Genomic DNA, 25216 nt, shown 5'->3' on the forward strand with positions numbered 1-25216 from the left:
TTTATTCTGACGCCACGTTCGATTAAAACGAGCGGAGAGCGATCGTCGGCTGTTATGGCGGCCCACATCATCACCATGGTCGGCGCTTGAGTTCTGGTGGCGAACCGAAGGTGCACATTTTCAGCTGACCTCTTTGGCAAGTAAACATTTTGTTTGTTTACAAACTGCTGGACAAGGAATGTTTTCTCATCGGAGAAAACCAAATTCGGCACTTCACCACTTTTTTAATGGCTTTACCCCGAGCTCATTTTTCGATATTTGCCGAATGAAATATTGCGATATGTTCAGCTCACGAGCCATTTTTCGGCCACTGCGACGCGGGACCATTTTTGCTGATGTTGCTGTTTTCTTCCTTCCACTTCCTTGACGTTGGGCTACGCTACCAGTATCACGGTAACGAGACACGATGGTGCGAGACACAAAAGATTTATTCAGATTTAAATGCTGGAGTGCTCTAACGATAGCCACTTGTGGTTTTGCAGCCAAATATAAAGAAATCACACTATCACGCTTGAATTCCATCACGAATTACTTTTTATCTAGAAAATTCTCACCAAAATGCTTTTGTAGCCTTGTAAACAATATAATGAGCAGTCACAGGAATAATTTTAAAAGTTGTCGGACGAATGGCTTAGAAATGACAGCAGTCTGAAATTGGTTGCAGTTTTTTATCTCACCCTGTATATGTCTTTGATCTTTAGCAGTATCTGTTTACTGTGCTATGACGTTGTTCAATTGAACGATTCATTGAGAGGAGCCACTGAATTAATTCGGCCATAGTTGTTAATAGCGAAACGAAAAAGAACAGAAGGTTGCAACAGATCAAAGTTTAAATAGTGACTTCTGCGTGAAAATACAACACTGTTGTCATTTTTAGCTGAACGAATCAGGAAAAATACAACACTCCTGTTATATACTTGTGGCAACAGTGTTGTATTTTAATGCCAAAGTCACTATTTACGCTTTGAATTGTTTTAGCCTTGATATCTATCCCTAGACAGCATACAGCTAGACTTCGGACTATTTCCCTGAACATGTCGAATTTGTGTACTTGAAATAACAAATTTATGAATGTATCACTCTTCAAAACAATCGAACATTGATTGGACTTTTTGACATCTTTGATTAATCAATTATTTAATCATCCTCATTTATTTAACAAGGTTCCATCACAAGCCAACATTCCCGAAGAAATATACATTCAAATCAAAAATAAATCGTTTATATCATTAAATGCACATTCAAGCAACCTGATTCTGCCTTACATGTGACAAAATATCCTCATTCAGTGGAATCGCAAAACATTCGGCACTAAATCGCCAAGTTAAATATTTAAAACATAAAATTGCACCGGCAATCATATATTTTGTGCACATTTCTAGAGTCTTTCACAATTCTGGCAAAATCAGTGTAATAAAAAAACGCCAAAAATTATTTTGTTTGTGTAATTGGAATACTGAAAACTGTTATAATTGTACGTTTATAGTTTATCCAATTAAGTGAACTCAGTCCATCTCAAATACGACAAAAAAAGTCCTCATTGAGGAGCTTTACTCGGCAAAAAGTTCTAATGTAAACATGCTATAAAAGACCAAATCAAAAATCTTCGAAAAATTCTTGGATTAAAAACTTCAAAAAAATCATACATATAAACGTGACTTTAAAATCACCTCCCACATCTCTGCTGTGGTTCAATATGTTTCTGGAAATTTCGTATCGTAGCTAGTGAGCGTCCAATATTCCATCATCGGGATATACAATACTAATTTTTGTTGCGATTGTCTAGGATACTATTCAGCATCTTTTGGAGTTCCGCCCTTTGGTGAGGTAGACTTGGTAACAACCACCAAATATATTGTAGCTCTCAAGTTTCTTAACTGTTCGCTGATTATCACAATCGATTTTCCTTCATCCCTGCTAACAAGTCGTTCCCTTGCTCTTATTTCTCGGCGTTTCTGACCGACTTCTTTCCAGCAGGCTGTTGTCCTTGGGACGACATCATTCTCAATTATTTCAATTCAATTCAAATTTATTGAGTCTTTGTTTTTATACCCTACACCACTAGGTGGTCAGGGTAATATGTCTTTGTGCATTTGTTTGTAACAGGCAAAAGGAAACGAGATAGACCCATAGTTCCTTTTGATGATCTGCATAGAATCACATTCTGAGTCGATTTATGCATGTCCGTCCGTCCGTCTGTCCATGTATTTTTGTAAACATAGTACAGTTCGCATTTATTGTCCTATCCAGATGAAATTTTGCACAAATCATTTGTTTGGCCCAAGGACGAACTCTATTTAAATTGGAGATAATCGGTCAAAATTTAGATATAGCTCCCACATATATCTTCGTACGATTTGCCTTTTATTGTGCACCAAACGTGTAATATCACTCCGAATAGTATGGAATTTTGCACGTACGATCAGATTGGACCTCAAAATAAGTGTCTTATAGTGTCTTTTAAAACAGCAAATAACATTTGTGTCAGCTCGTGCTTTAACATAAAACTGCTCAAACATCTGCTCAACCTTGGTAAAAAACCCCAAAAGGCTCCTATCAAAAGCAGGTTTTGAAAAGGAGTTTTTATCGGATCTTTCAATTCAATTTCACCCAATACGAATTATTCCTTCCATCCACTGCTTTCAGATCTTTTGTCCGACTGCCACCATATTTTGAGAACAATGGGGCACCTACAGAACAAAATAAACGGTGGATTGTCTGTATATTTATTATCTCATCTTTATGTCCGCTCATGCACATTTAAGTATAGCTTTCAATCCGTCAGCAGATATTTCGACTTTTTAAAAGTTCAAATATTTGGACAGTAGAGCTATTGAGGAGCTGAATAAAACGGCTTGTGAACCGTTGAAAAGAAGTTTGATTTATTCAACATCTTCAAAGCAATTTTGGGTTCTGTGTCCTAGCTTCCTTCAACAAGTTTCGAGTAAGTAGCTCAATGAAATCGCCTTAGGACTATTGGAAAGGATCTTTAGCTTATTGGACTTTTTCATTGCTCATTATGGTGTGACCCAGAGATTTCTACCGCAAACTATCTAAACTATATCTAAATATAAGAGAAAACTGTCTAAGTAATAACACCCAAATAGTTCCTCCATCTTTCTAGCCGATCTCTCTTAAAGGTCCCACCACCTCCCGACTGTATCCTCTTCAAGAGGCAGCTTCATCTTACGGACCCTGAATACCTTATTCTTCCAGCGTTGTATGCGATCTTCCTCTACAACTTTTTCGTCTTTGCTGGAATTTTTTACTAATTTCACAGTGAACTCTTCACGTTCTGTTTCAGCTACTCTAAGGACTTTCTCCGAAGAAGCTAAACCCTGCAAAAGTAGTTTAACTTCCTTCTCCAAGGATTTTACCATGTGGTACATGCGATCTCATCTCAGCAGCCACCAATTTCGACTTGAGTTCCTGCATCTGATTTTGTAGGACACGGCGTTAGCTTTCATTCTCATCATCCTTTAACTTTAGGTGTTGTTTAACCAAGGCGTTCAACAACTGCATCCCTTTCTCTAAGGCCAACATGAGTGTCTACAGCAAACTTCAGGCAACATTCAAGTTTTATGTTCGTTGCTCGTAGTTCCGAAATTTCTTTAAGTCTCGTTGCTTTACGTTTGTTGCCCGTAGTTCCGCCATTTCACGGAACTTCTTCTAATAACTGGGCAAATTTATAAGACACGGCTATTTTTGTAGCTAAAGCCACGTTTGAACTGTCTACATCCTTTTTCACATCTTAAACTGTCCCCCGTTCATGATTCAAAGCATCGCCAATTTCCATCACTAAAGCCTCGTTCAGGGACATTAACATGGGATGCCTTAAATTGCACATTTGGCAGTTGCTGAGACAATTTGTGTCTGTCTAGACAGAAGCAGCTGGTGTCATAAAAAAGAATTTTTAATACTTTCTCATCGTGTGCCCAACTCCTGTACATTGTTCCTTTCTTCGTTAGTGGCGGCTATTTCACCGATTCGTCCTCCTGGGAATTTGGACTTATGGCCTCACCGCTTCTGCCCGAAGATTTCACATATAAGATCTTCACCACCATCACAGTCTTCTGTGCTGAAGTCTCTTTTTGACTCAGCTGATGATTTACTTTGTACGGGATCAAATCCAGCTAAAGTTATAAAAAAATGCGAAACAAAATCCGCACCAAACACTGACTCGTTTTGGGTGCATCGGCTTTTCAATTTTTTCGTGTCGTTTTTATGTGTCTACATACTGACGGTGCATATCTTCTTTCAAAATCCGAACGCCATTTTTGCACTCCATTTTCTAGCGTTATTCAAGCGTATGTACAACCATATTCTTTTAGCGGAAGGATCAAACTAATTATATTTAAAATCAGATATGAACAAAGTGCTACCTTTCACGAAATAAGCACTAGTTTAAAAATGGTTTATTGCGGACCATGTACAAGGTGGCGCAGAAGTAATCTTCCCATGTTTTTTGGCTGTAATTAAAAAAAAAAATAAAAACTTTAATTCTTCTTGTGGATTATTTTTATTTGGACATATATATTTTTTTTTTTTTTTTTTTTGCATTAAGTCGAGAATATCATGTCATGTAAATGGCCGCCGCCACAGTTTATTGTCATTTGAGCCCTTTTTATGCCATTTTCCATCACTTTGGCGAAACTTCCGGCTATAGGTCCTCACATTCTTGACGGATATTGTCTTTAAGAGCTGAAAGAGTCTGGGGCTTGTTGACATAGATCCACAAAAAGAATTCCGGAGCGGTCAAATCAGGCGATCTTGCTGGCCAAAACGGAAGATTAGGCGCTCGGGAAATGCATCATTCAACATATCGAGTGTGTCACGTGCAGTGTGTGTGGTTGCACTGTCGAATTGGAACCACATGTTTTTCAATCCCAACTCATCAAGTTGCGGCAAAAAGATCTCGTTGATCATTGCTTTGTAGTAACCCTTTGGCCGCGATGTCTTCGAAAACTTTCAGCGAAAACTGACAGTGACTTTGAGTGGGTGTAATGGCTCTTCTTGGTTTATACGCGGATTTTCAGAGCCCCAGAAGCGTCAATTTGTTTATTTACGTACTCCCTAAGATTATTTTTGATGAAAAATCATCTTCTTCTTTGTGGTGATTAAGGATGGCTTCAGCGTGTGTTAGACGTGGTTGGCGTCAGCAGCTAACAGCTGATGCACCATCTGAACTTGTGCCAAATTTCGGTTGACTGATATCCATTTGCGTAGCGCGTCGTTTGATCGATGTCGACAGCGCTTCCTTGACATCCTCGGCAACAGCAGCAATTTTCTGTGCAGAACGGATAGTCCGGGGTCTACCACGCCCGGAAGCTTCTTTTATTGTGCCAGGCTCTTCGAGGCGAGCGGCTAAAGTCGCAGTGTTTCAGCAGTAGGCGTTGGACGGCCAGGAAATCTGCGACGAAATTCACGTTGTGCCAAAGTCACCGACCGATTATTGGTCAATTAAATATATTCCGCATTTTGAAGCAGTGTATCGTAATATTGTTTATTAACATGTATTTTACATGTGTTTACTACAACAATGTCAAAACAGAACTGAAACAAGGTGCCAATTGTAAAATGTGTAGCATTTTCTGATAGGAGGATTACTTTTGCGCCACCTTGTACAGGGTGAGATAAAAAAAATGCAACAAAATCAAACGCCACATTTTTTTTATATTTTATAATAAAAGATGTCGGAAATAGCATCAAATTTGAGAATAAGTTTAGATGTGTTCGAATTGATTTGTAGATTAGATTTGTTCGAGAATAAGTTTAGAAACTTTGGCACGAATTATGTCCTTCAAACGGCCAATGAAACCGTCACACGCTGTCCGAATGTTGCTCTGCGGTATTTTGGCCCATTCCCGGCGATGCGCTTGCTTGAAGTGATCGACACTTTGGTATTTTTTAGTGCCAACCTTGCTTTTCAAAAGACTTCAGACACAATAGTCTTACGGATTGGTATCCGGAGATTTTGGTCGCCATTGTGCGCTGGAAATGAAGCGAGGAACCTCAAGGCTTTAATACAGGGTTGCCCATATTAGACGGACCCATCTGGCAACGCCATAACTTTTGACAGAGATGTCACATCGCTTAATGGCGTACCGCGTTTGAAGCGTCAGTTCAAGCAGATTTTTACCATGAACCAATACACGCCACGCGAGCGCTCTGAAATAGTTGAAATTTACAAGAAGTCAATTGTGACAACTCAACGTGCTTTTAAAACATTAAAAAATGTGAGAAGTGCGCCTTCTAAGAACACCATTAAGCGTTTATACGAAAGATTTTCGAATGGTAAGGCTCTTTCTAATCCGAAGAGGCCACATAAAAGTCGACCAAGGCGATCGGCCGAGAATATCGGTGCCGTACTAGCCAGTGTTGAGAGGTCCCCAAGAACATCCCAAAAACGCCGTTCTCAGCAGTTGGGCATGACTCGGTCCACTTTACAACGGATTATTCGCATTGATTTGCATTTGTTCCCGTACAAAATTCAATTGACGCAAAGAATGTTGCCTGCGGACAAGCCTCGTAGATTGGAATGGGTCCAAAGGTCCGTCGAATATGGACAACCCTGTACACCCTCCAGAATATATTCGCGATAATATTCGGCATTTATTCTGATAATATAATAATAAATATAATATTCGGCATTTATTCTGATGCCACCATGGCCGGCGCTTGAATTCTGATGACCTACCGAAAGTGCACATTTCCTGCTGACCTCTTTGGCTGTAAACACGATCATTTTGTTTGTTTACAAACTGCTGGGCAACGAATGTTTTCTCATCGGAGAAAACCAAATTCGGCTGTTTAACACTTTCGACCAAGCGAAGCAACTCTTTAGCTCATTTGAGTCTATTATCTTTCTGTTGCTAGCACTATTTGAAATTTCAATGGCTTTACCCTGAGCTCATTTGTCAATATTTTCCGAATAAAATATTGCGATATATTCAGCTCACAAGCTATTTTTTGGCCACTGCGACGTGGGTTTCGAACAAGTCGCTTCTTTACTTTTCGAACATTTTCTGTTTATGTGGGTTTCGAACAAGTCGCTTCTTTACTTTTCGAACATTTTCTGTTTATGTTGCTGTTTTCTTCCGTCTACTTCCTTGGCGTCGGGCTACGCTACCAGTATCACGGTAACTAGACACGATGGTGCAAGACACAAAAGATTTATTCACATTTAAATGCTAGAGTGTTCGATAGCGATAGCCACTTGTGGTTTTCCAGCCACACGCTTGAATTCCATCACGAATAACTTTTGTTCTGGAAAATTCTCACCAAAATGCTTTTGTACGCTTGTAAAAAATATAATGAGCTGTCACTGGAATAATTGTCAGACGAGTGGCTTAGAAATGGCAGCAGTCTGAAGTTGGTTGCAGTTTTTTCATCTCATCCTGTATTTCGCGTTTTGGAGCAGTGTAGCGTAACATTGTTTATTAATACGTATTTCGCATGTGTTTACTACAACAATTGCAAAACAGAACTGACATTAGGAGCCAATCGTAAAATTAGTAGCATTTTCTGATAGGAGGACTTTTGTGCCACCTTGTATTGCGCGGTACAGGCAGTGCAATGTTGCATATCCGAAAATCCATTCTTTCCGAAGGCCAAAACCTCATAAAATTAAGTTAAACCAAAAAGTAAGAAAACTTGAAAGAGTTGAATTGCTAAAAAATATTTTGAGGAGGTCTTGTAATCGAAAGAATCTATTCTAATGGTGAAAGACTTAATAAAAAAATTATATTCGTATTTAACCAATTTTCTTTGAATAACTCTGGACATTCTTCAAACGAAAAAAAAAAAAATTCAAAAGAAATCAGCAAAAACTTTTTTTTTCTTTTTCAAAATTTTGCTCTTAACTGTATTACAATAAAACCGTCAACATCAATCATACTACTATCATCATGAGTTATCTGATATTACTGAAACTTAATAACATTTTACAAATATCAAACACTAATTCCAGTCGGTACAAAAATTAATGTATGAATCTGGACAAATATCATCGGTAAGTGGCTGCTTGTAGAAATATAGAGGCGATTGCTATAGTTGTTTTGTTACAAAAAAAATATGCGCATAAAAAGAAAATGCTAAATTTCTTATCATTTGTTTTGTTTTTTTTTTTCTGCAAACAAAAACCAAAAAAAAAAACAAACTTCCAACATGTTCATCAATCACAACAATGCCACAAAAAAATAGACAAAATAAATACTTCAAACTTTTCTCAAACTCACACGCAACTACATACATACCTAAAGAACTTCTTGCAACAAATTACATGCATACATATTCGAATGTTCGTTCATTTAGAAAGCAAAAAAATATATATAAAATAAATCTAATCGAGTAGAGATCAATTAACATATGTATGTAGCACATGACATTTTACAACAACACCTGAATATTGTTATCAACAATTCAAAAAAAAAAACAGAGCGGCGAGTTTGGCATGATTTTTCAATTGGATAAGGCAGGCGTTCCTTGGTGAATAAACTAATTGGTCCCATAGCAAACTCGCTTTCATCAACATCATCACTCATACATCCATCAACTAATAACTAATCAATCATCAAATTCGACGTGTTATCATCAGCATAATCATCTTTTTTAAAGCATCACCATAATAATCACCAGTCATCTGCATAAATTTTCTAATAAAGTTTTGTTTTCCTGCTGGATTTATTTCGCTTTTTTCACTTAACTGGATTATTGCAAAAATACCAACAAATTACATGTTTTAAATTGTGTACTGAATAATGTTATTTTTACCAATATTTACTTTACAATCATCATCTAATCCAACAACAACAACAACAACAACAACATCACCGAAAACCAACAACTAATAAAAATGTCCACAATTAAGCAGACAACGTTTGGCCGCACAACACTAACCACTTCCCAAGAACTGGAACGGGCCACAGAGCGGGCCGACAAAGCGGCAGCCGAACTCAGGCGTACCCAGGCCGAGCTGAGAGTCACTCAGGTATATTCAGCGTTTTTTACTTTAACAAAAATTTGTCAAAAAGCGAAAAACTTTTATCTATTCACAAACTTTTTTCACATTTGTTTTTGTACTCTTATTTGTGTGTGTATTTTCTTGAGTTTGTTTCCTTATTCCCATAATTCAATATCATATCAAATAAGTGTTTTGGGTTTCTTTCACAATTTTCTTTTAAAATATTAATAATATTATACAAAATATATGTATTTCAAATAAAACTAATATTAAAAAACCAAATATAAATTAGAATACATAAAAAACTGTGAGTTTGTTGCAGAATGTCGAAGGGAAATTGAGACGAAAGAAAAAATTAAATTTGTATTAGCTAAAGCAATTCTGTATAAAGGAGTCCTGAATGTGATGATTTCGATTCAAAGAAGTTGTCATGAGGCAGAAACCTGGTGTCATCGTAAATGTAACTGCAGAAAATTAAAAACAAACTTGTACAAAAACAATTATATTTCAAAACAAGTAAACAAAGGCTACAGTCGAGCGGGCTCGACCGTTGAATACCCTACAACACTATAAGGATTCCACAAGATATTGTGACAAATAATAAAAGAAAACCATCAGGGTTCGTTCTCTTATTTTCGAATAATAGCAACTTAAACTAATTTGCTCATTTCCAATTTATTGGAAGATGTTGCACGTAAATAGTCTTCCTAGATCTGGAACCAATATTTCCCAAAGACCTATAATCTCTCAGAAGTGGCAAAAGATCAACATTTATTATTGGTTTTTGACTGAAACGCATCTATATGCGATACATACATTTGACTATATTCTTCAACGAAATCAGTGTTATCGAAATAGTCAGAAGTGTGTCTTTCCTGTATTTGTGAATTCTCCAAAAATTTTCATTTTCATTTTTGTCTACAAAAGTTGGCAAACTATTTCACACATTGAATATTTTTGAATGGCCATCCAAAACTGCTTGGCTTTTGCAATGTCCGGTAACCCCCATTCAAATGTGCGTGAGGATCAGGCGATAATTACGACCTGCTGACAATTTTGCAGTTTTTTGGTCCATTTCAACCGCTAAATATATGGCGATCATCTCCAAAAAGAGTAGGCTTCTATTCTGACCCTCATCTTTTCCCCATGCAAAATTTCGTAAGGATCGGGCCACAAATGCGATCTGTATATGATATCCTAACTACTTAGTTTTGTTAGCTGTAGAAATATTACCAAATGTTTAATTCAAAATGGAAATATGCCAAAAATATGACAAAATTGAAAAAATATGAGAAAATTTTACAAAATCAACATTTTCATCTTTAGAGAGATATTTTTATGCGATTTTTTAGACGTTGTTTCTTTCCTGCCAAGAGGCCATTCTGAATTAATGAGAACTGTCGAAATCAGTTCAGCCGTTCTCGACATGTAAGAGATCATTCAAGCATATCTTCTTTGAAGGACATATATATCGCACATATTTTGCTATATATCCGATTTGTTGGATGTTAACATCAATGTAAAGATCAGAAGTAACCTTGTCATGGCTTTGTGATTTCGCCGGGATTTAAAATATTCGCGGTTTAATGAACAATTTAGAAAAATTAGAAAAATGTTGAATTTTTTCAACACAAAAGATATGGTCTATTTTACCCGCTAAATATTATCCGATGACTACCCAAATTAGTAGGCTTCTTCCCAGCCCTAAACTCTAGCTACATGCGAAATTCCGCGTCGATTGGTCTATAATTGCTACTGCAAAATCCGACATTTTTTCAGTATTTGGTCCATTTCAACCCCTAAACATTTGGCGATCATCTCCAACTGACCCTAACCCCACCTTCGTGCAAAATTTCGTTAGGATCGGGGCATAATTGCGACCTGTAGCGTGATTACAAATTAACATGGACAGACGTACGGACGAACATACATAGCTAGATCGACTCAGCTCGGCGAGATAGGAAGATCCATATATACTTTCCTATGAGGGAAACCAATATTTCGTTGTGTTACATAAATTCTGGCCCAATCAAACTTATAATAAACAGAGGAGTTTAAACTATTTGTTATGTTACTCTGCCGAAGCACCTAAATTGTATGGTTTTCCATAAATGTACCCTGCTATAAAACATGTAGGCCAAACTTTTAATTTACCCACAATATAACATAAACAAGTAAAATAGAAGCTAAGTTCGGCCGGGCCGAACTTTTAATACCCCCAACCATTTGAAAGGAACTTGAAAATGTTCAAAAAAAATCGGAAAGCTACCACTTAATTGAAAACCGCTACATGGGGACTATACGAAGACGTGGACCTGCATACTAAATTTTTATCATAGGTTGTAACATCCATTACGAACTTTAAATACGAAATTTGAAATAATTCCAATAAATAATGTCACTGAAATCATGAAAATACCGAATATCGGAAGGTACCGTTCAGTTCTCGTATAGCCACCATATAACGGTACCTCCCAATATTCGGTATTTTGATGATCTTAGCGTAATTATTCACCGGAATTCTTTCAAAATTGGTATTTGATGTAAGCAATGGATGCTACATCCTATGACAGAAAATTATCTGTGCCACGTCTTCGTATAGCCCCTATATAAAAATGTTTCCCGATATTTGGTATATGGATGATTTTAGCGACATTATTCACCGGAATTGTTTCAAATATGGTATTTGAAGTTCGTAATGGATACTACAGCCTATTACAAAAAAATGTCTGTGCAGGTCCCCGTCTTCGTATAGCCCCCATATAACGGTACCTCCCGATTTTCGGTATTTTGATGATTTTAGCGATACTTCAATTCAATTCCGGTGAATGAATCGTTTCAAATTTGGTATTTGAAGTTCGTATTAGATACTACAGCCGAAGACAGAAAATTGTCTGTGCCGGTCCACGTCTTAGTATAGCCCCCATATAACGGTACATCCCGATATTCGGTATTTTAATGATTTTAGTTACATTGTTATCGATTTTTTTTTTAAGTTTCGCATTTGAATATTGTGATGGCTTATGACAAATATTACCTATGCAGGTGTATTTCATCCTATAGACCCTAATAAAACAGATACATTGTTCCACACCACTTTGAAATAATGGTGCTTTTAGCCTTCTCTGTGCTTTATATACGGCCACCAAGGACGCTTAACCAAACTTTCCCTCTTTTCCAAGATTTTCCCACAATTTCCCTGACATTTATTATTTACCTTTATCAGGTGTTCTACCTACCAACTATTATCCCCAGAGTTGTATTTTTGCCACACGTCTCTCATGTTGTACAATAAACAACTTGAAACTTGGCATCACTTTTTAAAATTTAGTCGGCCGCCCTGCGTATCCATTTTACATTTTTGGCTGGCGTCCAGCACGTTCGGTGCATTAAATTGCAAATTATAATGGGGATGAACGCAACAACATTCTACATTTTTAAGATGTTAACAGAATTTTTAACGGATTTTATAGTTTTTGAAAATTGCCAAATTCGTTCCAAATGGTGGAGGATATTCAAAGTTCGGCCTGGCCGAACTTACAAGTTTTTCACTTGTTTCATATGAGTTCGCCACATTTAGATCCTTATTATCCTGCGAAATTTGAGCTATGAAGTAAAGGTCTGCATTTTTTTCGTCTTAAATTACAATATTTTACTCGACGTTCTACAACAAACATTATGTGTATCTATTTAAAACAATTACTCTGCAATTAAATTATCTATGTGAAGCCATTGGCATTTTTTATGAATTGTGTTATATTTTATTGTTTAATTTATTTTAAGTGGTGTTTAAATGATTTAAGTAACTATCATTGGAATGATATTCGAATAATCAATGCAACTTTCAATCAAAAAAAAAACCATTAGTAAACGTATTTTATTTTTATTCAGAACATAACTGCTTCTCTCTGTTTTTTTTTTCTTTAATTTATCAAGCATCATACGTGTATTCATATATTTATAAATAAAAATAAATGTATGTGTAATTAATTTATGAAATCAATCAACACTCTAAAGAAACCTACATAATTAAAACCGAATAACATAACATAACATTAAACACCACTCAAGCAAAACAACACATAAATAATTTCAGAAGAAAGTTTAAATGAATTCATGAAAACATAATATTACAATATACTTATATTTATACAAATACATATTTACAAATAAGTAGCAGCTTCTGTCAAAGATCAGCTAGACTCATTAATGTACATAAACATTAAAATTAATTAAAAAAAAAATTAACATGGAATCTAGTTGGACAATTGCTTACCAAAAAAATAATTCCCATTACATACAGAGTGAGATGAACAAACTACTGCTGTTATTTCTAAGCCATTCGTCCCACAGCTGTTAAAATTATTCCGGTGACAGCTCATTATATTGTTTACCAACGTACAAAAGAATTTTGGTGAAAATTTTCGACTACAAAAGTTATTCGTAATGGAATTCAAGCGTGATAGTGTGATTTCTCTACATTTGGCTGGAAAACCACAAGTAGCTAACGTTAAAGCACTCCAGAATTTAAATCTGAATAAATCTTTTGTGTCTCGTACCATCGCTCATTACCGTGATACTGGTAGCGGATTACCGTGATACAACAGAAATGGTTCGAAAAGTAAAGAAGCAACTTGATCAAAACCCGCGTCACAGTCACCGAAAAATGGCTCGTGAGCTGAACATATCGCAATATTCTATTCGGCAAACATTGAAGAATGAGCTCGGGATAAAGCCATTGAAATTCCAAAAAGTGCAAGAACTTACACCGCAACAGAAAGAAAGGAGACTCAAAAGGGCTAAAGAGTTGCTTCGCTTGGCCGAAAGTGGTGAACTGGCGAATTTGCTTGTGCACCTTCGGTTGGCCACCAGAACTCAAGCGCCGGCCATGGTGATGGTGTTGGCCGCCATAACAGCCGATGGTCGCTCCCCGCTCGTGTTAATCGACCGTGGCATCAGAATAAATGCGAATATTATAGCGAAAATATTCTGTAGGGTGTATTAAAGCCTTGGGCACGCAAACATTTTGGCCGCAGATCTTGGACATTCCAACAGGACTCAGCACGCGCCACCCAAGAATGGTTACAAAATCAGGTTCCTCGCTTCATTTCCAGCGCACAATGGCCACCAAAATCTCTGGATACCAATCCGTTGGACTATTGTGACTGAAGTATTTTGGAAAGCACGGTTGGCACTAAAAAATACCAAAGTGTCGATTACCTCAAGCAAGCGCTTCGCCGAGAATGGGCCAAAATACCGCAGAACAACATATGGGCAGCGTGTGACGGTTTCATTGGCTGTTTGAATTCGTGCCAAAGGTGACCAATTCCACATTTTTTGCTTTCATGCAATAAAATTAAAAAGAAAATGTAAAAATTATGGCGTTTGACTTTTTTGCAGTTTTTTATCTCACCCTGTATGTGTATATATGCTAAACACTACAAGTTTTAGTACATTTTAAAATAACTTTAAATGCAAATATATTAAATTTTGCCTAAAATAAAAATATATAAAATTTTGTGGATTCCATTGTTACATTTTTATAAGTATAATAAATTAATGTAAAAACTAATTCCGAAATATTTAATATTGCAAAATGTCATAATTCTTCGACGCTAGTAGTAATGTTTTTAAATAGAATATTTATTGTTCAATTTGTTATTGACTTGTTTTCGATTTATGTTTCAAGAAAACCCCAATTTGACATAAGCTGTTGCAAATAATATTAACAAAAATATACTACAAAAAGAAACTCAAGAAAAATACAATTTTATTATATTTTCTCTTACACTCACTTCCCAGTTTTTCGTTAAGTTTTCCTTTTTGTGTAATGTTATGTACAAAAATCATTTCAATTATTTATTTTTGTTTTTAATTTATATGAAAAAATCAAATTTTTAGTTTTTGTATATTTACTATATTTTCACAAATACTTTACAAAACTAATTGTCGAAATGTATCCAAACATTAAACAACAATTTACCAACAAATATCAACTGTCAAACTCAAATTCGTACCTATCGTATCTATCGTTCGTTATGCTTGCCTCTCTCTCTCTCTCTGCCACATTCATTGTATCAAAACCTAGGGCGAAACCGATAAACGTTTTGTGAGTAATTGCTTCCAATGCGAATTAAAAAAAAAAAAAAACAAACTTAACAGCAAATTTAAAAATTATTTTTCTTTTTTCGAAAAAAAAAAAGAAAAAATTTATGCAACTTAAAATTTTCCTTAAAAAATGTTAACAAAATGAAATCTTTTTGAGTTGTAAAAAATTAAAACAAAAAAACTATTATATATGTTCATTATGAAATGAAATCTACCAAAATCCTTGTTAAATAAATTTGACAAATCATAACCACCACTATCGCAACCATTAACAAATTTCGTTTAATGTCATAGAGAACATATTTGCGATATTCTGGCATTAATCATGTTTTCGTTCGTTCGTTTGTTGTTCCAAAACTAACCAAAAAAAATCAACCAATCAAATCAATGTCATTCATGTTAATTTTCGTATTTGTCATTGCATTCGAAAAAATAAATCCGAAAAAATACCTCCAATTTGTTCGATATTCGTGTGATTAACAATCATCAAATTCGACGTTCTGCTTCATAACCTAACATTTCTATTTCTCTGTCACCATTTTTCTTGTATCATAAAATATGGTAACTCTCGATTTCGCTGTTGTCGTTTGTTTGTTGTCGTTTAGAAACATGAGAATCACCATTGTGTAAAAAGGATAAGTGTTAGTAAATCCTTTAATAGAAACGCCCAATATATGTCTGTCTATTTTCTCTCTCTCTCTCTATCTCTGTATATTGTCCATGTAATAAAAAACCCCCAGTGATACATTGCGATCAAATATACAAATATTTGTATATTTTTGTATGTATTTGTAATAGATATTATATAGCATACGCCTCCCCACCCAATCACTTTAACAATACATTGATCTTTGGAATAATAAAGTAGACAAATAATGACTTTATAAAACATTAAAGGACAAACAAATAGAACAATAAATGTTTCAAGTTGAAACTCGTAAAATCCTTGGATGTATATATTGAGACATTTAACACGTTAGAGTATCGATAAAGGTGTCTCCTCGTAGGTGTATTATCGATATATTTCAGGCTTGCAATGCTCATTCTGCTTGACCGTAATTATGGACCAAGTACAAGGTTAAACTTCCAAGCCAACTCACTACCAAGTTTAATGCCAAAACGCATTATTGTAATTGAAATCACAGAACAAAAGATAAATAGGCAACAAAGTGTAAACAAATTTTGACGTTACATCTGGGACCAAATCACCGCAGTCGAAATCGAGTACAAAACTTATTTTGAAACTCTCGTACGCTTCCAATTTCTTATTACCAATGTTAACAGCAATGTAGAAAAAAGTAGTAGACAAAAAAATACTGTCAAATTCGGTGATCTAAAAATTTACAGCGATCGATATGTTTCTCTATACGAAAAATTTGAAGGAACACCTTGTTATTGCGTTATGTCCGTAATGATACTATGAACGTGCTATCCGTTATTTCATGTGACGTGTCACCAATAAAGCAACAGCCACAAAGAGACAGCTTTATCCATACTGAACGTACCCTTGCGATTGTTGTTTTATCGATATCATAAAACAGAAAATAACGGATTGGGCGTTTATTGTGCTATGGCTATAGGGCTAAACATTTTACGCGTCAGTCATAGGGTAAGTGTACCAGTAGTCGGCACTTTTAGGATTTTCGGGTTTTTATTCGCTCACCATTCTGAGTGGAACATTTCAATTTTTACAAAGTTAATTTATACAGATTCGAAATTTTGAATAGTTTTTGCAATAATAAATAAAGTTTTAATAACTTTAAATTTCATAGATTTGTAGTTTTATTAAAACAATGCTCTTTTGCCAATAGTCGGCACCACTTGCCAATTGTCGGTATGGCATGTTCCAACAGTCGGCGTACCAATTTTTTTGTAAGAATAATTAATAATAATAATAAATTACTTCATTAAAATATAATATTTTTGTTTAGGTAAACTGATTCGACGTCTTTATTGTACTTTTCTTAAGAATATGAATTGTTGAGGGCCTTCACAGACAAAAATTTAATTTTTATTAGAATAAATCATCATTTCTTAGCGAAATTATGCACAAAGATAGCTGGCAATATATTTGAAGTAAACAAAATACATTTAGTTATAATAGTTTAATTTATTTGGGCTTAAAAATAAAAAGTGCCGACTACTGGGACATGCCGAATTTAGGCACACTTACCCTACTACGCAAGATTTAAGTTAATTATTCTAATTATTTGCATGTAATCGAAGTATTTTAATATGTTGTATTTTATTATTTAATGTGTATAGCGCCCTGATAATAAAACTCAGAGTTTCGAAGTATTGGAATAAAAAATTAATAATTAAAACCTAATAAAAGGTGCAACGCAACGCAATTTTTAAATTTTAAATAAAACTCAGATACTATAAATACTTTGTGAAACTTTGTTATACATGAGTAACTTGAAATTTGAGTTCTGAGGTGATAGAATCTCTTCCTATTAAATTTTGTGGAGATAGGTCCACTATTATGTGTTGACCATATATAAGAACACTTCCAAATTTTAGGTACATATATTGAAATCTATCTCTGCAAAATTGTTGAAGATCAGTCCAGTTTTATATGTAGGCCATATACTAACGGTACTTCCTAATTTCAGATATTTTGAAATAGCGTCTTTTTATAAACTTATTATTTTGTCATTCGTTTCTCAGAGGATAAAAACTTCACAAACTGCAAATACAGGACCACTATCAAAGACCTAAAATGGTAAAGACTGGACAAAATGCATTATGGAAAAATAGTTAATGTGAAATATATATAGAAGCGCTGCTCACAACAGTGACATGTTATCATAAAAATCATATTTACAGTGCAATTTTACGAATAAAATTTTTTGTACATTCTATTGACGTTTTCGACTAATTGAAAATTGAATTTGCTGTTAAAACAATTTAACATTGGTGATTATGTTTTTATTATATCGTAATAACAGAGGTATTTCCACCTGGTGACAATATTTTGACTCTGCCTTGTCTCACCTTTATACTTCTATGTCTTTGCCACCATTTAACGTAGGTCTCTGTACAGCCCAGTGGTGTTAGATTCCAAAAAAATAGGCAGGCCAAATTGTAAGAGGAACTATATCGGTCCGCGATATCATATAGCCCCCATATAACGGTATCCCCCGATATTCGGTATTTTGATGATTTTAGTTATATTTTTGAATGGATTGATCTGAAAGTCTACACAAGAAGTTTTTTTCTGAGTACTTTACCATCTGGAAGAGAATTATCTATATATACACAACGATATTCGATATTTGGATGATATTAGCGACATTTTTTACCGGCATTGTTTTAAAATTCGTATGGTCGTATTGTTGAAATTTTTCAAGTTTCTTCCAACTGGTTATTTTTCTACTTGTTTTTGTCTAGCATTGAAAAAATTAGTGTGGAGGTTTCACAAGACGGCGCGCAGAGGGGTGGAATCACAAAAAAACGGAAATTAATTAAAATATTTAAAATTTGTCTTGTGGTATAATTGTTTAAAGATCTTCAAATACAGCATAGGCAGTAGTACCCCTTACAAAATTCGAATATGAAATTTGCAACAATTCGGGCAAATGATGTCGATCATCGCTAAATCGTCTTAGAATTTTACGCTGATCAAGAATATTTATACTTTCTAGAATCTATCACGAATATTTCGAGGAGTTACCTACAGAATGTCAAAACTAATATAACCTCCATAGAATAATGGAGGGTATAAAAACTAATTATCATTGCTCGATGCCAAACACTTGACCTACCTCATTTTCTTAAAAACAAGTAAAAAAACACACAAATACCAATTTTTAGAAAAATCCGCGAAGAAATATGGCAAAAATCATCAAAATATCGAATATGGGGACTATACCAAAATGTGGACGGATATATCTCATTTTCAATACCAACCATCCTAGATACAATATAAATTGTTCTTCTAAATTTTGACGCTCTACGTCAAATAATGTGGGCTGTATCGTGATTTCAACAGACAGACGGACATCGTTAAATCGACTTCGAATTTTATGATTATGAATATATACTTTATGGGGTCTACTACGAATATTTCCATCTTTCCAAGGTGGAGGGTATAAAAAGGTCCAATGATTCCTCCAGACCGAAAACCACACCACAAAGCGACGCATTAAGGATGCATTTGCTTCTCGAGGATTTTCCTTACCCTTTTGACAAGTCATCAAGATGGAAATGGACCTCGTCACTGAAGATGATTTCATCAGCATACTCATCATCGTCAATACCCAATTAACGAAAACAAAACAAAAATAATTTCACAATGAAAATGAGTCGTTCACAATTTTTATTAATCTCGTACCTTCTACTAGCAAAGAATAACAATTGTTCAAATGTGGAAAAATGACACGAAATATAAAAATTGCCTTATATTTGGGACTCTCTTTAGTTCCAATGCAGGGACACAATTACCAATGCGCTATCAGTACTTCTATTGACAATCTCAACATCGACATACGTAGACGTGTAAGGTTACTGATCGAAATATAGCTGAACAGTCATTTCTCTATTGGCAATATGGTATGTCTTATTTTAGTAACTGTCCTTAAAAATAGATCATAAATTTTAACTCTTCATCTTATTTAAAAAAAAAAAAAGATTGCGAATCTTATTGTTCGTATTATAGTAAAATATTAAGAAATAATATCATATAAATTCTTTTCTTTTGCATCTGTCAAGAGCAAAGAAATGCGGTCTTATGGTAGCCTTAAATGCAATGCATTCTTATGACCTTCTATCTGTAAGGACTTCTTGTGTGTGAAAAAATAATATAGAGCGATAAGTTGCCTTCGAAAGTCAAGTAAGATTTGTGAACATTGAATATAAGATAATTGAAAGTAATCGCGTCTGTGTATCGTCGTACAGTTACATAGGCAACGTTCTGTCGGACAGCTAAAAAACAATGCAAGTCTAATGAATTTTTTCGGTTTATTGAAATATTTTTTATGACATTGAATGCAAATACGTATATATAATAATTTCATCCTGAAAAAAAAGAAACTAGGGATAATCCAAAGATCAATGTATTCTACGTAGATCGTATAAATTGAATCCCCGTGTATACACTAACATTGAGATTGTTTGATATACTCCCAAAATCGAGAGTTATATTTCGTTCTATACTTCTTCTTTTTTAACTCTTTCTCTCTACCTCTCTTGACTCTCACTCTCTGTTTTTGAAACATTTTCTTCTCTTAACACATTTTTTCTTCTCAAATTCTTTTCAACATTTTTCTTATAATTTCTCTTTATGCACTACTCTCTGACTAAACTTACCACCTCAACTAATACCACTACCACAAAACATTTTTACATTTTCCCACCATTAAAAATAAAACTATGTAAAAAAAACATGTAATTTAGATAAGGAAATGACAAGGAAATTACATTGGCCTACGTATGCTTTAAATTAAATGATCTAATTGCGAGATCTGTCCTTGTCTTTTTCCTGATCTAACTGATTCACAATCACTCTCAAATTATCGTTTTCTAATTAAAAAAATACAAAAAACAAGATTTCATAAAATATACTTTTAAGTTTAATGTTGATTCATTGTTGCGAAATTTGCTTTTTTAAACAATTCCTAGACGTTTCATAGTTCATAGATTGTTTGTTATTTTTGTCTACCCCATTTGTTGTGAATTTGAAAAACAAAATTTGCAAAAAAACTCAACTGTTTTTTTAACAAATGTAATAATTAAAAATTTGAATTTCTTCCCCCACCCTCCACTTACCAAACAGTCGGATGCTGAGAGGGCACGTGAAGAGGCTGCCGCTTTGCAGGAGAAACTCGAAAAGAGCCAGGGCGAAGTGTATAGACTGAAGGCCAAACTTGAAAATGCCCAAGGTGAACAGGAAAGTTTGCGACAGGAACTAGAAAAGGTCCAAGGCAGCATTTCACGCATACATGCCGATCGCGATAGAGTAAGTAGCACACAAACAACGTAAATATGAACAAAATAATAATAATTTTTCTCTTTAGGCCTTCTCCGAAGTGGACAAGATGAAGGAAGAAATGGAACGCACCCAGGCCACATTGGGCAAAGCACAATTACAACAGGAGAAATTGCAAAATGCATTGGACAAGGCACAAAACGAAGTCGATCATTTGCAAGAGAAACTGGACAAATCCAATGCCGAAGTTCGTCGTCTCACATTGGAGAAGGAGAAATATACCTACGACTATGACAGTCTACAATCACAATTGGACAAGGCATTGGGTCAGGCAGCCCGCATGCAGAAAGAACGTGAAACTCTTACATTGGACACAGATCGAATACGTGAAAAACTTGAAAAGACACAGGTAAGAGCTGCACAAGTTTTCACAATTATTTGTAACCTCCAGGCATTGGCGTAGCTTTGATTTAGGAATGTTAAAATACTTTTGAAATAATGATTACTTAAGAACAGATATACATATAATAGTATAAAACCGTCACATTGGGCGCCAATCTATATATATTTAAATTCAAGGATGCTTGAAATATGATAACGATTAAATTTTCTATGCAAAATGTTGATATTGATAACATAACAATGAAAAATGTTATTATATGGTCTGTTCCAGAACCTGCAAGAATCTATTATTTTCGCAATTTTCTTCGATATCACAGTAAAAACTTTTATATTCTTGCAGTTCTGGAACAGTTCAATAGACAGCATGTTCTGTAGCAATAGTTATTATCGATAACAATTTCTAAAGAAAATAGCTTTATAAAAAGAAAATCATACTTTCGAGATCATGGTCTATAGAAAATAGTGTTATCTTTAACATTTCGTATAGAAACCGTTCTTATCGATAACATTTTCGACATAAAATTTAATTATCGATCGTATTATTCAATATAAAAAAGTTTTTATCGAAACTCCCATTAATCCTCTCCGTTTAGCTCTATTGCTTATCGCAACTTTAGACAAAATCTTGTTGCCATTGTAAATGTGCGTGTGTAAAAATTGTGAAAGCTTTAAATATGTAAAAGCTTTATCTGTTTTTCGGAGGTATGCTAATCACAAATGCCCCCCCCCCCTTGATCCTTGACGTACCAAAACTACTCTGGTTTGTCGCGACAGTTCTTGTTCTTTCAATGATCTATGTGAATGGTATTCCTCCATATATTTTGTTACTGCGTTAGTGTAAGTACTAATAAGTCCTGTTTGAATGGTATGCTGATCTGGAGGCTCTGTCTTTTACCTCTATACCACTCTGACTAGATCATGAAGGTCTCTACTTCCATTGTATTCATTCAATAACTTTCACAAGACTATATAGTCTACAGGGTAAGATAAAAAAACTGCAAAAAAGTCAAACGCCATAATTTTTATTTTTTTTTTTCTAAATTTTATTGAATGAAAGCAAAAACTTTCGGAAATAGCATCAAATTTTAGAATAAGTTTAGATTTGTTGGAATTTGGTCACCTTTGGTACGAATTATGGCCTTCAAACGGTCAATGAAACCGTCACACGCTGCCCGAATGTTGCTCTTCGGTATTTTGGCCCATTCCCGGCGAAGCGCTTTCTTGACGTGAACGACACGTTGGTATTTTTTAGTGCCAACTTTGCTTTCCAAAATACTCCAGACACAATAGTCCATCGGATTGGTATCCGGAGATTTTGGTGGCCATTGTGTGCTGGAAATGAAGCAAGGAACCTCATTTTGTAAGCATTCTTGGGTGGTGCGTGCTTAGTGCAACGGTGCTGAGTCCTGTTGGAATGTCCAAGGTCTGCGGCCAAAATATTTGCTTACCCAAGGCTATAATACACCCTTCAGAATATTTTCGCGATAATATTCGGCATTTTTTCTGATGCCACGGTCGATTAATACGAGCGGAAAGTAACCATCGGCTGTTATGGCGGGCCACACCATCACCATGGCCGGCGCTTGAGTACTGGTGGCCAACCGAAGGTGCACATTTTCAGCTGACCTCTTTGGCAAGTAAACACGATAATTTTGTTTGTTTACAAACTGCTGGACAACGACAACGAATGTTCAGTTCCCCACTTTCGGCCAAGCAAAGCAACTCTTTTGAGTCTATTTTCCTTCTGTTGCAGTGTAAGTTCTTGCTCTTTTTGAAATTTCAATGGCTTTCACCCGAGCTCATTTTTCAATATTTGCCGAATGTAATATTGCGATATGTTCAGCTCAAGAGCCATTGCGACGCGGGTTTCGATCATGTCGCTTCTTTACTTTTCGAACCATTTCTGCAGATGTTGGTGTTTTCTTCCGTCCACTTCCTTGACGTCGGGCTACGCTACGAGACACAAAAGATTTATTCACATTTAAATGCTGGAGTGCTCTAACGATAGCCATTTGTAATTTTCCCGCCAAATATAAAAAAAATCACACTATCACGCTTGGATTCCATCACGAATAACTTTTTTCCCGAACATTTTCACCAAAACGCTTTTGTACGCATGTAAACAATATAATGAGCTGACACTGGAATAATTTTAACAGCAGTCGGACGAATGGCTTAGAAATGACAGCAGTCTGAAGTTGGCTGCAGTTTTTTCATCTCACCCTGTATAGTCTATTTAGCACACATTTCTTTACGTTGCCTACAGTATTATCTCTTTACTGTCGACGTTTACTAGTCGCTATTCAATACTAAACTGACTGCTTGTCCCTACCCCGCAAGCAAAAAATATCCCATAAATCACTTAGAAGTCACACCTAAGCTTCAGAAATCATCGCGGTTGATATCGCTTTCCCACCACGGAAGTTGCATCTTTAGGGAAGAAATGAGTCACGCCCGCGGTAGTTTAGGCGTGACTAAATATCGTGTACAATTTTACTTCTAATAATCGTGGAATTCACTTCCTCGACAGTTATTGGAAGTTTTTCCACGGACTTGTCCAAAACTTTGTATTTTTAGTTCGTAATGTGTTTTAGCTCCTGTGGCGGAACATAGAACATAGGTCCACGTTTTCCTATAGCCCCCCACATAATGGTATCTCCGGATATTCGCCCCCACATAATGGTATCACATTTTTCCACGCATTTGTCTAAAAATTGGTATTTGTAGGTTATAATGGGTTCTAGCTCCGGTGGTAGAACATTGAACATTTAGGTCCACGTTTTCCTATCGCAATACCCACCGATATTCGGTATTTTGATAATCCTAGTTATATTTACCCTTGAAGTTGTTTCAAATTTGGGGTTTAAGAGAATTTGGTAAATGACAATACTTGAAGTATAAAATTGCCTATAGAGGTTCTCGTTTTGGTATGGCCCCCATAAACGGCCTCGCCCACTTTACGGTTTTTTTTTAAAAAGTTTAACAGCATTATCCAAACGGTCGTACTGCGATTTGAAGTTTAAAGTGGAACACGTTTGAATTCAGATACTTTTATATATGTAATGTTTTTTTATGCCATGGTGAGTGTATTAAAAGTTCGGCCCGACCGAACATAATGTTTTTTTTTTTTTTTTAATTATTTAAAAAAAAAATATCCAATAAATAGCAAAAACCAAACTATTATTTTAAAATCCATAAGCTACGCCAATGTCAAGCCTGCATCATCTACCATGTATGAATGTAATAATTATTTGTATGCAATTCTAACAAAACGAAACTAAAACTATCTATAGTATATGTGTAACCCTGTGTGTGTGTGTGTGAGTGTGTTTGTCTGTGTAAAACTCTTTTGTAAAAAACGGAAATAACTTCCCTATCGCATAATACTAGTACTCAAACATACTATAAATCTATTACTATCTCTATCTCTCTCCCCCTTTCTATTTCTGTCTATTAATAATTTATTTGATGTAACTCTGTAACGACTTGTGTACATAACCCTGTTGTTTGAAATAACAAAAACCAAAAACAAAAACAAAAAACCTTAACAAACTATTACTAAAACCCACAAATCGAACACCACATAAATGTAGATGCAACTTGCCCGTGTCCAAAAGGAGCGTGATCAATTCTCCGATGAATTGGAAACACTCAAAGAACGCTCCGAATCGTCACAGACCCTGCTACAAAAGGCAGCCCGCGATCGAGAGGCAATGCAAACCGATTTGGAAGTACTGAAAGAACGCTACGAAAAATCCCATGTCATACAGCAGAAATTACAGGTAATTTACACAATCTCCCCGAATTTCCCCCCA

General features: G+C 35.3%; 1 protein-coding gene across 7 annotated transcripts in view; it reads left to right on the forward strand.

The window, feature by feature from the left end:
* Positions 1 to 25216, forward strand: part of LOC131804702 (trichohyalin-like) — a 292229-nt gene that overhangs the window by 252549 nt on the left and 14464 nt on the right. For 4 of the 7 annotated variants that reach the window (XM_059127769.1, XM_059127772.1, XM_059127773.1 and 1 more), the window contains 5 exons: positions 7970 to 8011; positions 8870 to 8989; positions 20847 to 21029; positions 21088 to 21408; positions 24995 to 25183. In XM_059127769.1, coding sequence (XP_058983752.1) covers positions 7970 to 8011; positions 8870 to 8989; positions 20847 to 21029; positions 21088 to 21408; positions 24995 to 25183 — 855 coding nt within the window. The remainder of the gene's footprint in view (positions 1 to 7969; positions 8012 to 8869; positions 8990 to 20846; positions 21030 to 21087; positions 21409 to 24994; positions 25184 to 25216) is intronic. The other 3 variants (XM_059127776.1, XM_059127770.1, XM_059127771.1) reach the window with 2 other exon arrangements.

Source organism: Musca domestica, unplaced genomic scaffold (genome assembly GCF_030504385.1).
Source record: "Musca domestica strain aabys unplaced genomic scaffold, Musca_domestica.polishedcontigs.V.1.1 48, whole genome shotgun sequence".
In the NCBI taxonomy this organism is placed as follows: domain Eukaryota; kingdom Metazoa; phylum Arthropoda; class Insecta; order Diptera; family Muscidae; genus Musca; species Musca domestica.